The following is a 14,020-nucleotide window of genomic DNA, read 5'->3' as shown; positions in this document are numbered from 1 at the left end:
CCTCAGCTGGCGGCCGCGGCCGTCCCGCGGTGGGGCGCGGTGCTGGATTCCGCGGAGGCCGCTGGCCTCACAAGGCGCCGTGGGAGCGTTAGCGCCCGAAGGCCGGCACAGGGGCCGACCGGCGATGCCGCTCCGGTGCTCGGGGCCTCCCCGATTGCTGCCTCCGCCCCGTTCGTGGGCACGGCTGTATCGGCCCCGGCTTCCCGCGGCGGCAGCGCCGAGCGCGGGCTCCGCGCCGTCCTGCGCGGGCGCGCGGCAGCGTCCACGCGCTGTCCCTTTAAGGGGGCGAGGCGCTCGAGCCATGGGCCCATGGGCGGGGCTCGCCGGGAGAGCCAATGGCGCTCGCCCCGCCCCACCCCGCCCGCGCGGCTGAGGGCCGGCCCGGCGCGCGCTGCAGGCTGAGGCCCGAGAGACGCCGCCGCCGCCAGGTCCCCTCAGCGCCGCTCAGCGCCCCTCAGCGCCGCCGCGATGGCTCAGTGAGTGCGGGCGGGGGCTCGGCCGCCGGGCCCCGCGTTCCTCAGGCGGGACCGTGAGCGGGCGGGGCCTCGGCATGGCTGCCTCTGGGGGTGGGGGCAGCGCCGAAAGCGGCTCGTGGTGGTGCGAGAGCCGGGGGGTGCCCCCCCGCTCGCGGGAGAGGCCTTACAGACAGACCCGAGGGCGGGGAGCGTGCCCCCGGTGCGCTGAGGGGGAGGCGGGAGCCTTTCTAGCCTTTCCCCGCTGCCCAGTGACTCTCCGTAAAACGGAGTTGTTCGGCGGGCTGATGTGGGGAAGCGGGTGATTCCGTGCGGTCCCCGCTTCCCTGTTCGGCCGGTTCCGCGGTGTGTCCGGGAAGGAGAGGGGAGGAAGGGAGAGGAGGGGAGGGGGCCCTCAGCCGCCCGACGGCGGGCCGGCTTTTCTCCTTAGAGGTTCTGCGGCGGCTGAGGGACCAGAAAGGGGAATAAGGCGGTTGGCCGAGAGACTTTTTGACAAAATCCGGGCGCAGTCAGTTTTGGAGTCACGGCTGTGAAGCAGGAAACTTGTTCCTGACCCGAGGAATAGAAGTAGACAGGTTGGGTTTCTCTGCGTGCGCGCCCTTTGCAAGCTGAATTAGGCAGCCTCTAACAGAACATCCTGCTTCCCTCTTTTTCTTTGCTCACCCCAAATCTGAGACGATTTGCGTTGCTGAAGCAAAAAAAATGGTGTAGTGTTCAGACACGATGTTCTAGTGCAGCATCTGTTAAATACGGAGCTGTGATAGAGCTGGATCCATCAGTGACATACCAGAGCCACTCACTTTGCTCCCTGCCTCCTAGTGCAATGTGTTGGATACCTTGCTTTTCTTACTCGTCTAGTTGTGTCTTGGCAGTTGGGAAGAAATCTTGGTGACTTGAAACGTGCTATATGTTGGTCTCCACTCTGTCTTCCGGGCTGACTGGGAGCCACAGGGACCTCTTGCTGTAATAGGCTACAGAACCAATTCAGAGCATGTACTACAGCATTTGTTAGAAAGGGGTGGGCTGGCCTAGCAGTTGACAAGATCAGAACAGCCTGACAGAGGGTATGGGTGCTAGTGCTAGATCACTGCTGATGAGACTTACCTGGCATTTTTGTTCTTCCATGTTCCAGAGCTGACATTGCCTTGATTGGACTGGCTGTGATGGGTCAAAACCTTATTTTGAACATGGACGACCACGGCTTCGTGGTAAGCAAGGAAGACATTGTTCAGAAAGGTTGACTCACTAGCACTTGGGATTGGAGCTGAGCATTTTGTGTTTGTTTTTTTCTTTTTTTCCCCCTTGTGATGGTCTAATGGGTGTTGTTTCCTCCTTTTAGTTATAACCTAGGCTGCCCTTTGTCCCGTTTCCAGAGAAAACCAGCAGTGCATGCCTGTACTCAGGTAGCACCTGATGTGTTAGTTACGTATGATTTTTCCCTGAAGGTTGCTTTGCGCTTGGCTGTTAAACATAGGTTCCCAAGGCACTTGCAAAGATGTGCTGGAAGTTCATCCCTGCTCTGTGTCTTTAGGGAAGGTGGAAGTGGGAGAATATGTGATGTTGAACCTTGCATATATAATTTGTAGTCTGAGCTAAAGTAACTGTTCTGTTGACAGCTTTTACTACGATGTTTTCTTGCTCCCCCAGGTTTGTGCTTTTAACAGGACGGTTTCCAAAGTGGATGACTTTCTGGCCAATGAGGCCAAGGGAACCAAAGTGATTGGTGCTCACAGCCTGGAAGAGATGGTCTCTAAGTTAAAGAAGCCCCGTCGCATTATCTTGCTGGTGAAGGCTGGAAGTGCAGTGGATGACTTCATCAATAAATTGGTGAGGCAAACATTCTTTCTACCTGTGAGTGCTTGCTGTCTTTTGGAGAAGTTTCCTCTGGAAGATCTCAATTATTTGTCATTAATGAGGTTTTGAATGCATGGAGAAAACAAAAATGCTGATTTATTTTTGGCAGGTACCGTTGTTGGAGACTGGAGACATCATAATTGATGGTGGGAATTCTGAGTATAGAGATACCACGGTAAGCCTGTTTTCTACCTGAAGCAGATGAATAAAATACACATGATTCTTTCTCCTCTGATTATCAAAATAGTCAGTCAATAAGATGCCACCTCCCCTCTGCTCAAGGAAGGCCAAACTGAGTTATATCTGCAAAACTAGATCATGCAGCCTATTAAAAAACAATTGTTATAGTAGTTAAGGACTGTTCTATAAGTATATTTTTATAGAAGTTGCCCAGATCATCAAAGAGTATTTTTATTGACATCTTTTTTTAAAGAGTGAAGGCCTTTAGAAAAATTCCTGTTACAATCTTAAAGAGTTTTCAGGGAGATTTGAAAATCTAAGGGTATTTATACATTTGTTGTTATATCTCAATCCTACGTGACCACGGGAAAATCCAGTAAGACAGAACTGCTGGTTTGGCTGTCTTGGTAATGAAAACAGCAGAGTAATTATCTGTTTTTCAAAATAAAAACCAACCAAACCCAAAAATCAAAGCCTGCTTGTGAGCAGGCTGTAACTATAGAAGTTATGGAAATTATGTTAGCATATCTGGGACGCTTACATGAAAATGTTGCATTCAAATCGGTACCTCTGAATCTTAGAAGGAGTGCTGTTATTAGTCTTTCTGCTTTGGCATCCTGATCTTGGAGAAGCGAGTTGGCCATGCCAGAGTGAAAAACAGGTACTAAATGAGGTTTAATACTTGGGGAGCTTGCAGCTTCCCTTAGGGATCTCAGCCTGTGCTTCTCTCCCACTCAGAGGGAATTAGTTGTCCCTTATAGTTGTCCATGCTTGCACCTTCACTCTGCAATGAACTCAGCAACTCCACCTTGGGCCTAATCTGCCTCCCCCACATCTTTGCACACAGCATGTATCACCTGACACTTAATTCTGAGCCTTTTCCAGCCTCAGTACTGCTCTTTTCTATCCAGTGCGTATAAGGACTTTGTTTTCTCAGCATGTCTCTTTTGCAAGGATCCAAGTCAAAGCAAGAGGAAGTTTCCTAATGTTCACTTTGGTGTATGTACAGGCTTTCTCTAAGGTTGTCTTCTAGCATGTCCAAAGCAGAATTGAAAACTTAATTTTAGGTCTGAATTACTAACCTTTGTTTGTAAGGCTCTGGCATTAAAAGAAATTAAATAACGCTGCTCTGCTCTTTGTTCCAGAGACGTTGTAAGGAACTACAGGAAAAGGGCATCTTATTTGTTGGAAGCGGTGTTAGTGGAGGAGAGGAGGGTGCCAGATATGGTCCTTCACTCATGCCAGGAGGAGCCAAAGAAGCCTGGTAAGCATGAGCTAGTATATTCTTCTTCAGAATGGTCTGCAACAATCGTCTTCTATTCATGTTGAGAGCTGAGGGAGGGAAGGAGGAGGGCGTGGGCGTGGAGAGAACAAGACATGTTGCCATCTCACTTCCTCAAGGCTCAAGATTTCTCAACCTCGCTGGGGTCACAGGGCAGTGCTGAGCTTTCATAGCAGGCAAAACAAAGGCAGGTTTTTCTTCCAGGAATTCACAAGCAAAAGTAATACCTACAGAAATCTGAAGGGAGAAATGTGTGCCAGGAGAGAAAGGAATTTTGTCTTAAATTTTAAAAAAGTACTATTTCTTGATGATGATTTTTTCTTTTGGGGTCCTATGCACTTGGAAAGCTGTTAACCATGAAACAGGCAGCAGGAAACATCCCTGCAGTGACACATGTTATAAAAGGAGGCTTCAGTACATGTTTGTACTGACTATTGATATATGTTAATTTCTTTGCAAGTTTCTGCCATGCTGCCCTGCTGTTTCGGACTCATGTTACTGTAAAGGACTGTACATCAATGTTCATATTAGACTTCATCCCTGGTTGCTCCTTCTCTCTGTAAATGTAGAAAGAAAAGGTGCGTCCGGGCTTTACCTGAACTTTAGAATCTCTTAAGTCCATGTCCATTTGGGTTACCATTTTATACCAATATCAGCCTGTTCAAATTTGACGGCACAAAGCCAGAAACAACATAACAGTAATCTGCTGTCTAATGATCTTTTTGCCATAGACAGCTCAGTAAAGACAGCTTCTATTTGCCACCCTTACCTGAACTTTGTGCCCCCCCCAGCTTTCACAGCACCTGCAGCCCGTGTTCCACCAGTGCTCCTTTCCAGTGGTTGCTTTCGGTTACTTCAAACTTGGCGTTCTGTAACGCTCTCCTGTTGGCTAAGCAATTTACTACACTTGGGGAGCCTGGCAATGACAAAAGCTCCTAATTACTGCCATAATGCAGATAACTATATCCTGACTTGTATTCATGGAGTTTCTTCCCTCTTTCCCACTCCTCCTCCAGATCCCCCTGGATTTTTCTTGTGGCTATAGAACAGAATGGGATTTTGTTTCAGCTCTGCTAGTGATCCTCTCCAAGTGTGAGCCTGTATCACAACCTACCTCTGTTTCCCCATTTCTAAAATGGAGAAGATAATATTTGGGTTCCTTTAGGTGCATTAAGCTTGTCTGCATAGTGCTGTAAGCGTGACACGGGCTTAGTTCTGGGAAGAACATACATTTTATTTGACACTGCTGTGTGGTGGGTTATCAACCCATCAGCGTGCCCTCACTCCAAGCTGCTTTTTGGCAGGTTACGGAAGGATGCATCATATCAATGGATTTTTTTTCTTGTGGTGTTTGTGTCCTTTGCCTATCTGCTGAGGCATATTATTTCTCCCCACAGGCCCCACATCAAGACCATATTTCAAAGCATTGCTGCTAAAGTGGGATCTGGGGAACCTTGTTGTGACTGGGTAAATACTTATTTGTTATTGACCTTAACTTGTGGTTAAATCCGTGCTTAGGTAGTTTGGTTGCTGAAACTCATGCATGTTTGTCCTTAATAAAACCAGCAACATAGTGGGTTGATTTTCTGGCTGACTGCGTTCCATTCAGATCTACCGTCTCTGATTACTTTGTCTTTCCATTGTATGGGATAAGTTTTATGGCTGGGTCATGTACTGGGGGAGCTAAATGGATCTGTGACCCACAGTGTTTTCAGTTAGCACTGGACTTCCTTCCTTCCTTCCTTTAGGAGGAAAGAAGCCATGGGCAGGTATTAGGCACTGGAAGTGGTGACAGTGCTGTTGCTGATGGCATTTTTTGATGTTTCCTGACAGGTAGGAGATGAGGGCGCTGGACACTTTGTGAAGATGGTGCACAATGGGATCGAATATGGAGACATGCAGCTGATCTGTGAGGCCTATCACCTGATGAAAGATGTGGTGGGCATGGAGCATGATGAGATGTCAAAGGTGATCTCTAGTTTTTCGTGTCTTGCCTTCTTGAGCTGTAGTGGCTCTCTGCCGTTGATGGAGGCAGCTGGGCTTGGGTAAAGCTGCTTGTACGTACATGAAGTTAATTTTTCTGACATGCCTTCTGCCAAGGGCAGTGCACAATATTCCTGAGCTTCAAATGAAGTAGGGAGCAGCAAGCACACACACCTGAATGTTTACAGAAGTTGTCTAAACTCTCCCATTCTACAGTTGATTTCTCCCCAGGAAGCACCTTCTTGTGTAGAGATACGAACTACCATGCCTGAAAAAAGCCAGTAAAACATTGAGCATTATAATCAAGCAGGCAAATCTTGCAAAGACCTTGTTGAAGCAAGTCGATAAGTATGATGGGGTGTGCTCCTTGCAGCGCAGGGCTCCTGCACAATGGCCTTTCAGCAGTGCTGAAATCATCGGTAGATGTGGCAGGGTACCAATAACCACTAGCTGAGATAGCGTCACCCCCTTCTGTATGTATATGTGTGTATGTATACATGTATGTGTCTATATGTATACATATATCAATAAATCAGTTGATATATATAGTAGATACATAGTAAATCGGTGCGTGTATATATATGTGTGTGTGTGTGTGTATACCCTTTTTCTCCTCTTCCAGGTATTTCAGGAATGGAATAAGACAGAGTTGGACTCTTTCCTGATTGAAATCACAGCCAATATTCTCAAATTCCAAGACAGTGATGGCAAATACCTCCTCCCAAAGATTAAGGACAGCGCAGGACAAAAAGGCACAGGAAAGTGGACAGCCATTTCCGCCCTGGAGTACGGAGTCCCTGTCACACTCATAGGTAACGGGTTCTTTGATCAGGCCTCGTCTTTCCTACCTGCATGTACCACATCACAGTAAGGAGCATGGTAATAGGTGATCTCAGAAACTAGCCCACACTAGGCCTTGGCTCGCAGAAGAGGCTTTTCTAGGTGTAGCTGTTGCACTCTTTCTGCCCTTGAGAGCTGTTACTGCTTTTCTTTGCTGGGCTTGTTTTTACCTTGTTTCTCAAATGTTGGTAGTACTGTTATCATGCCTTTGTCCATGGTATCTTCGCAGTGCTGGTGATCACTTGGTGACATGTGAACATAAGTGCTGTGCTAGAAGTGTCATGCTAGGTTGATGCAACGTTCCTCTCAGTAATCCTTGACCTTATCTGCTACTCCAAATCCCGTCATAGCCTTAAAAATGTTAAGGAAAAAAGGGGGAGGCAGGACACCCTCAAAACGTTGTTACTTGACCACTGCTTGATAAGTATTTAAACTTCTCTGAAGGCCTAAGAATTATTTTTCAGATATTTATGTAAGTCTTCTATTTCTGTGTTTCAATATAACTTAGCTAACCCGGCATTAGTGTGACTAAACAGGAACACGACGGCTGGACTGTATTATGGGTTGAGGAGCACAAACAGATTTTTTTGAGAATAGCGGCAAACTGCTACCCTACGATGGTGGCTGCTGTTTTTCCACCGCAACAGTTGATTGTGGTGTTTCTTTATACACTCCAGACTGCTGCCATTTTTTGTTTTGTGGCTAATAAGGCTGCTGATCCAAAGCCAAACTAAGATGATGGAAATGTATTTTGTAATTGCTTTGAATTATATCCCTAAAGTGTGAGAATTTACCAGCTCACATATGTGCCTAACAATCTTGTTACTTACCCTTTCATCTAACCTGGCCTCTGAATGGAATTGTGACACAGGAGTTGTAATATATCTGCAATATATTCAGAGTGCTCTCTTACCACAGGGCAATATAGACTTTCCTGTTGAGTAAATAAGATGACTCAACAGGTTCTTTGCTCTCGGGTTGGCTTTAATTTTCATGCCTTCTCTACCTCTTTTTCCTTTGCCTTGGCTGGTCAAGTCCTGTTGTATTAGAAGATAAGAAAAACTATATTCAGTAGGCTAAAAGAGAATAATTGCAGTGATAGCTATCAGAGAAACATGGCTGCATTCCAACAACATATTTTTTACAAAACAAGTTTTGTAAATGGTTTTGATATTCTACTACAATATAGTCTTTCAGTTCTAGGCTTGAAACAGTGTTTCTCACTTGTGCTGTTAATATTCTCCTGTTTGGGGTTCTTGCAAAGATCAAGGGTGGAGGAGACACTCCCTAATTAGTCCTCTGTAATGCCAGGGGAGCATTGTTAGGTAATGATGAGTTGATAGGGAAGTATGTGCAATAGCCCTTGTGCAAACATGGCCGTTCATAGGGCAGTTGCTCTGTGTGTGGTTTTACTGCATAACCATGACTTGCAGGCTGCTGCTTGTAATAGCAGAGTCATGCTACTCCTGCTTTTTCCTGATTTCCACCCCCCCTGCTTCTCCCCAGTGTAGAAGGAAGTTTTTGCAGAAATGGAGAGGAGCCAGTTCTGATTTTGATATGGTCTGTTAATCCTGCTGCAGGGAGAATCGAGAATCTTGTGAAAACATTACTCATTCATCTTTCTTTTGCTTGGTTGGTTTTGAGTATTTTCGGTTTTGTTTTTTTTTGTAATTCACAACTCACTTAAAAGGTGGAAGAAAAGTTCGGTATGAATACTATAATAAATTTCATTGCATTCCTTCTCTCAGACACTGGAAAGGAAACTTTAATGTTTCACAATACTGTCTTCAATTGCAAATAAGTACAACTTAAAACAGCATGATTAAGAATTGACTGAGCCAGATCAAGAGATTGGCATTCAAGCTTTCTCTTTAGGAGCTGAAGATACTGCTTGGCTAACTCCTTAGCCCTGGCAAATGACATTTAGTAACCTGCTTAGTGATGTTATAAAACTTTCTTATGGGCTTCTGAATATTAGTGTTACGGGCCTACCAGATTTGTAAAACTTATTTCCTCTTGTAAGTTAACTTGTTCATTTATTCTTGATTTTAATTGCTCTTATTTTGCCTGTGTGTATTTCAAAGCATATGTAGTAAATGTGACTTGGCATTTATGCAACACCTTTTTATCTTCAAAGCATGACACAATAATTAGTGAAGTCTTCAGCCTTGCCTGTCCCTAGACTGCAGTGCAGCACTGTCTGTCTTTTATAGATAGGAAGAGATTTTAAAGTAAATTCTTAAAACTAGGAGCTGGTGAAGGTTCCTGAGGGTAAATTTTCATGTAGATGACTGGTGGCTTTTTTTTTTCTTTATCATTTGAAAGCTGTATCAGTCAATATTTACCCAATGGTTATGCTGACTGGCAGTTTGGTCCCTCAGTAATGCTGTTGGAATAATTCCTTTGCGCACCTCTCTTCCCATGTGACTCTGTTTCACTAATGTACACAGCTCATCATTCAGTGGCGCTCTCACTGTGTGCTTGAGGACAAGTATCTCGGACCTTAACAGTGATGCTGAACTTTCTAATTATCTCCCCTTTCCTACCATACTTCAAGGTGAAGCTGTGTTTGCACGGTGCCTGTCTTCCCTCAAGGATGAGAGAGTACAGGCCAGTAAGCTGCTGGATGGGCCTAAAATGACTCAATTCAGTGGGAACAAGAAGGCCTTTCTGGAGGACATACGCAAGGTGAGTTGTCGTGCTTGCCAGAGTGCTGTATTAAAGCTGCATATCAAAGCAGGTTTTGGATGCTGTAAACCCTGGTGAGGACCTCTTGTGTTTACATTCCATGACAATTGGGTCCTGCTTTCAGCTGTCCCATTGTGCATTGTCTAGTGGTGTTCACAAAACATAATGCAACCTGTTCCTTTCCTGACCAAAGAGTAGTCCTGAAGGAGTTGAACTCTAAGCCACAGTGGGCAGTGACAACTAGCTGGGGTGCAGAGGTCATAATTCATGCACAGGAGCTTACTTTTTTGCCCCTCAACACCCCCGTCTTTGTAATGGGGATAACAGCTCTTGATCTCTCTCTGTTGCGACCAAACTTTTCAACAATTGGAAAGGATATTTTGGTTCTTAAATAGCTGGAATGTGGTTACTGTACTCATTCCTGATGACATGTGGACTAAACAGAGCATGTAGACTGAGAAGTTTCTCATTCAACTTTGTGGGATTTCACTTGGAATGTGAATTTGGTTTTTTAGGCCCTGTATGCTTCCAAGATTATCTCATATGCTCAAGGCTTCATGCTGCTGAGACAAGCAGCTAAAGAATTTGGCTGGACACTGAATTATGGTGGCATTGCACTGATGTGGAGGGGAGGCTGCATCATTAGAAGGTAATTAAGAAGAGGAGGTAACTTAGTTGTTGAGGGGAGAATAGCAGGCAATTTGGTTTATGCGGTGCTAGAATGACAAGCCTAGATATTTTCTTGGAAAATCCATGGAGTTAATGTGCTGATGAGATTCTGAGAGGCTGTTTCTGTAGATGGCACTAAAGGTTACCAGATGAAGCCAATTTTCTGGTGGCTTAGCTACTGCAGATTTCCTTCGGTCTTTGTTTTGTTTGCATCTCTCTCAGTGTTTGGAGTCTGAGTCTAGCTGAGTCAAATTTTGGCACTGTAAGTTTTGGATTCTGGGTCTTTGTTGCAAGCTGTGAAATTTTATTCCTGGTTTACATGTGTTCTGCCTAGTGTGTTCCTGGGAAAAATCAAAGACGCTTTTGATCGAAACCCTGAGCTCCAGAATTTGCTGTTGGATGATTTCTTTAAGACAGCTGTTGAAAACTGTCAGGTGAGTTTCCAAGGAAGGAAGAGCATAAAAACAGTAATTTACAGTCTGGACTTCTTCAGCTTCTTGCCCAGGAGTTACCTTCACAAGTCTATTTAGACTGAAAAATGAAAAGGCAGAGAACACTCTTGAAACCTATTTATACAGCATCCTTAATCCCAAAGATCTCTAAACAATCCTTAAACTCTTTGGGACTGTGTATATGTATCTGTACACACATAATGCATGGCTGTAAGAGTTCATCATCTATGGCCTCAACGTACCCTTCTTTAGTACAGGATCAGGACAGGAAAAAACCTACATAGTTGGAGCTGGCTGAAATTGAACAAGAAAGTTACTGTGATGAGGTAGGCTGTACTGAGGTCCAAATTAGAATTTTGCTAGACACCGGGGCTAGTGACCTGTCCTTAAAAAAATGCCTACAAATGCCTCTTGCCTCTATTTCATCACAAAGTTGGAGAATGTTAGTTCTAAATGAAGGGAAAAGAGAGGGTTGCATCACTGGAGGCACTACTTTGTAAATCAGCATCCAGATATATCAAGCGATGAACCGAGGTCTCATGTAATGTTGCAAGGTATATTTGTACTGTCAACTTAAAGATAATACAGGAGCAAATGAACATATAGTCTTTGTTGTGTCATGGTTCTTCTCTTTGATACTAGCCAAGCTACTATTAGAAACTTAAGGTTTCCATTTTACTATTACAGAAGAGCCTTAGGCAGAAATCTAGCAATTCAGAAGAACCATGCTGTGAGGAAAAAATGTCTAGCCTGTGTGAACATTCTCATCACTGCCCTGTATCTTGTGCCTACTGTGCACTTGGGTTTCAGTTGTAGAGAGTATAAAGCTCTGTTCTGTTAACATTGTTTGCAGTAGCTCTGAAGTAGCTCCAGTGTTCCAGACCCGCCATTCATTAGACCTAGGGCTGTCCAAACAGTGTCCTGATTTGGACAGAGTTGACAGGCAGAACTAAATCCAGATTATCTGACCGACAAAGAAGTCATATGTTATCATTAATAATTCTTTTAACTGAAGCTGAGTATTCCATGCAGGTTACTAAATCAGCTGTACAGTTGAAATGAGGATTATCCACGTGTCTGTTTCAAGTATTGTGCTGACCTCTAATGCCCTTGTGCGAGCTTTGTACTGTGCTTGATGAGAGGTCCTGAAAGTGCTTCAGTGTTTGCTCAGGATGTTCGCCACTGCGTTCACGCTTTTGGGATGCACTGATTATGTTTATGTGAAAGAACAGCATCCTTGCTGGAGGCTGTGGTTTGATTATATGTGAAGTGTATGTCTGCACTTTTATTGTCCTGTTTGTTAACTCTGTCTTACTTGCCATTATTTTGGATCAACCTTCTTTATGTAAAATCAGGAATCTACTGCTGTGTTTGCTCAGAGTTGGTCATTAGATTTCATATAACGTGAAATAGCACATGCTGTTATACTAGAATAGTTCATATGCCTGCACATACCTCTGAGAAAGCACTGATTAGTTTCTTTCTTTTTTTTCTCCCCATCCTCCCCTTTCCTCTCTCCCAGGACTCCTGGCGACGTGTCATCAGTACTGGAGTACAGATTGGTATCCCTATGCCCTGCTTCACTACCGCACTTTCTTTTTACGATGGATACAGGCATGAAATATTACCAGCTAACCTGATTCAGGTAGGTGCCTGAAATAGTGTAGCAGATCTTCTGGCTACTGAAGTATCATCGTGTTATTTAAATACTGGTCTAAAGGCCATGATGGCAGTATATCCTAATCACTCCAACGATGTAAAGATAAAGGCATAGATTGCCTGATATAATTCTGTTAAACCGGAAATTCATGGCAATAAAATACTATGAGACATCTGGATAAAGAACACCAGAGATACTGGTAAGACAGTGCCCAGCATGTGTTAGTATTCCATCTGTGAACCAAGGGTAATGATATCTTTGAATCAGAATGTTTTATAAAGAAGTATCTTTGAACCTTTGGATGTATGTAAGTGCTTGTTTTTTAGATTCGTACCTAGCAGAAATAATATACTTGTCTTTCTACAGAACTCTTAATTACTAGATATTAGTAATTGTTTCATTGCAGTGATTTTGCTAATAATGAGAAAATAACTTTCAATGTTATAATACTGGAGTCAGATCTTATTTTAGTATTCCTGTAGTCAAGTATCAGCAGGTGCAACTGATAGTACTCATATGACTGTGATATTAATGTGTCTATTTTGTGTGTGTGTTCTTATTCTAGGCTCAGCGCGATTACTTTGGTGCACATACATATGAATTGTTGTCGAAGCCAGGTGTATTTATCCATACTAACTGGACAGGCCATGGAGGAAATGTGTCCTCTTCTGCCTACAATGTCTAATGGAAATATTTCCTCTTGAAGACAAGATACTGTAGATCTCAGATATTCCTCCTAGAATACCACTTTTTACTGTACTGTGCTAGAACTTGTGTTTGGACACTTTTGTAATAACTTGTGGGTATATTTCTTATATATGTATCTCAATATATATATCATATAAGAAAGTTAAATAAATTTGCCTATAAATGCATTGAGGTGTTTTCTTTCCACTGCTGCTGGCCAAAACTGGCTAAAATGTGTGCAGTATTTAATAGAATACATTTTAAAATGGTAATATTTTTATTGTGTTACAGTGCATAAACTCATAGGGATCAAGATAGAGATGACTGCATTTTAATGCTTGCTAAAGTGGAGAATGGCAGACAGTCAGCACAGTAACGCTACGCACGATTCCAGGGAGGTAAAGGCCTTTTTTGGTTGCCATTGTTTATTCATAACAGGCAGTAGTAGCTTGGTTCTTAAACCTTTAATTCCTGCACACAGTCTTTCACACCGTGAGCTCTGTTGTTTCCTGTGAAAGGGTGGAGGGTGGGATGGATCATGGAGAAACTTGAATGCAGGTCAAGAGTGTCAAGACTGAGATTCCTGTCACCAAGCCATTCTCCCTCCAAATGTTGTTCCCAGTTTTAAGCTCTGGGATAAACTGTTGGCTAAGCTGTGTGCTTGCACTCTTTTCCCCAAATTTCCCTGCTTCTTTGCCTCCTCTTCCCGTGGGGCAAATAAAAATACCTGCAGCAGCATGCAAAGTTGGCGCTATTTGATATCCTCTTCCTGCAGTCCCGCTGCCAATCATCTTCAGGACTTTTGAAAATTCACCTGGATGCCTGTATCTTTTTTTTTCTCAGAACCTCTTAAGTGTTAAATTTTGTGCTGTGCACTGATTTTTGTATTTTGTGCGCCATTTATTTCTGCTAAGACAGTTAGCTACTTAGTTATTAGTTGAATATCTGTGTAATTAACAAAAGATGACTTTCAATTTAAAGCAACTTTTACGCAGAGTATGTTGTAAGATTTAGGAATTCCACAAAATAAATGTGTGACAAATTGCAGGCAATAGTGGTAACTGGAGTGTCACGGACATTTTAGCAGTCCGTTTGCCCCAGTGTTTGTGGTTTAGGTTCTCCAGCAGGACTGTATTAGGAGTTACCGTGGTGGACAGTAGGAGCAGTTTTGCCCGTTTGCGTGCGTAGGTGTTGTGTTTTGGGGGAAAACGGGATACTCCCACCAATCTATTTTAGTGCTTAGTACGATACT

General features: G+C 43.9%; 1 protein-coding gene across 1 annotated transcript; it reads left to right on the top strand.

The window, feature by feature from the left end:
• The first annotated feature begins 434 nt into the window (after window positions 1-434).
• Window positions 435-12,950, top strand: PGD (phosphogluconate dehydrogenase). Its single transcript, XM_059830121.1, has 13 exons — window positions 435-476; window positions 1,606-1,681; window positions 2,121-2,300; window positions 2,437-2,502; window positions 3,653-3,771; window positions 5,187-5,256; window positions 5,623-5,757; window positions 6,395-6,584; window positions 9,170-9,300; window positions 9,816-9,949; window positions 10,304-10,403; window positions 11,944-12,066; window positions 12,647-12,950. The coding sequence occupies exons 1-13, from the start codon at window positions 469-471 to the stop codon at window positions 12,764-12,766; spliced, it is 1,452 nt and encodes a 483-aa protein (XP_059686104.1). The 5' UTR covers window positions 435-468; the 3' UTR covers window positions 12,767-12,950.
• Window positions 12,951-14,020: the final 1,070 nt, after the last annotated feature.

Source organism: Gavia stellata, chromosome 27 (assembly GCF_030936135.1).
Source record: "Gavia stellata isolate bGavSte3 chromosome 27, bGavSte3.hap2, whole genome shotgun sequence".
In the NCBI taxonomy this organism is placed as follows: domain Eukaryota; kingdom Metazoa; phylum Chordata; class Aves; order Gaviiformes; family Gaviidae; genus Gavia; species Gavia stellata.
The sequence above is the reverse complement of the archived record's forward strand: the minus strand, read 5'-3'. Positions and strand labels throughout refer to the sequence as shown.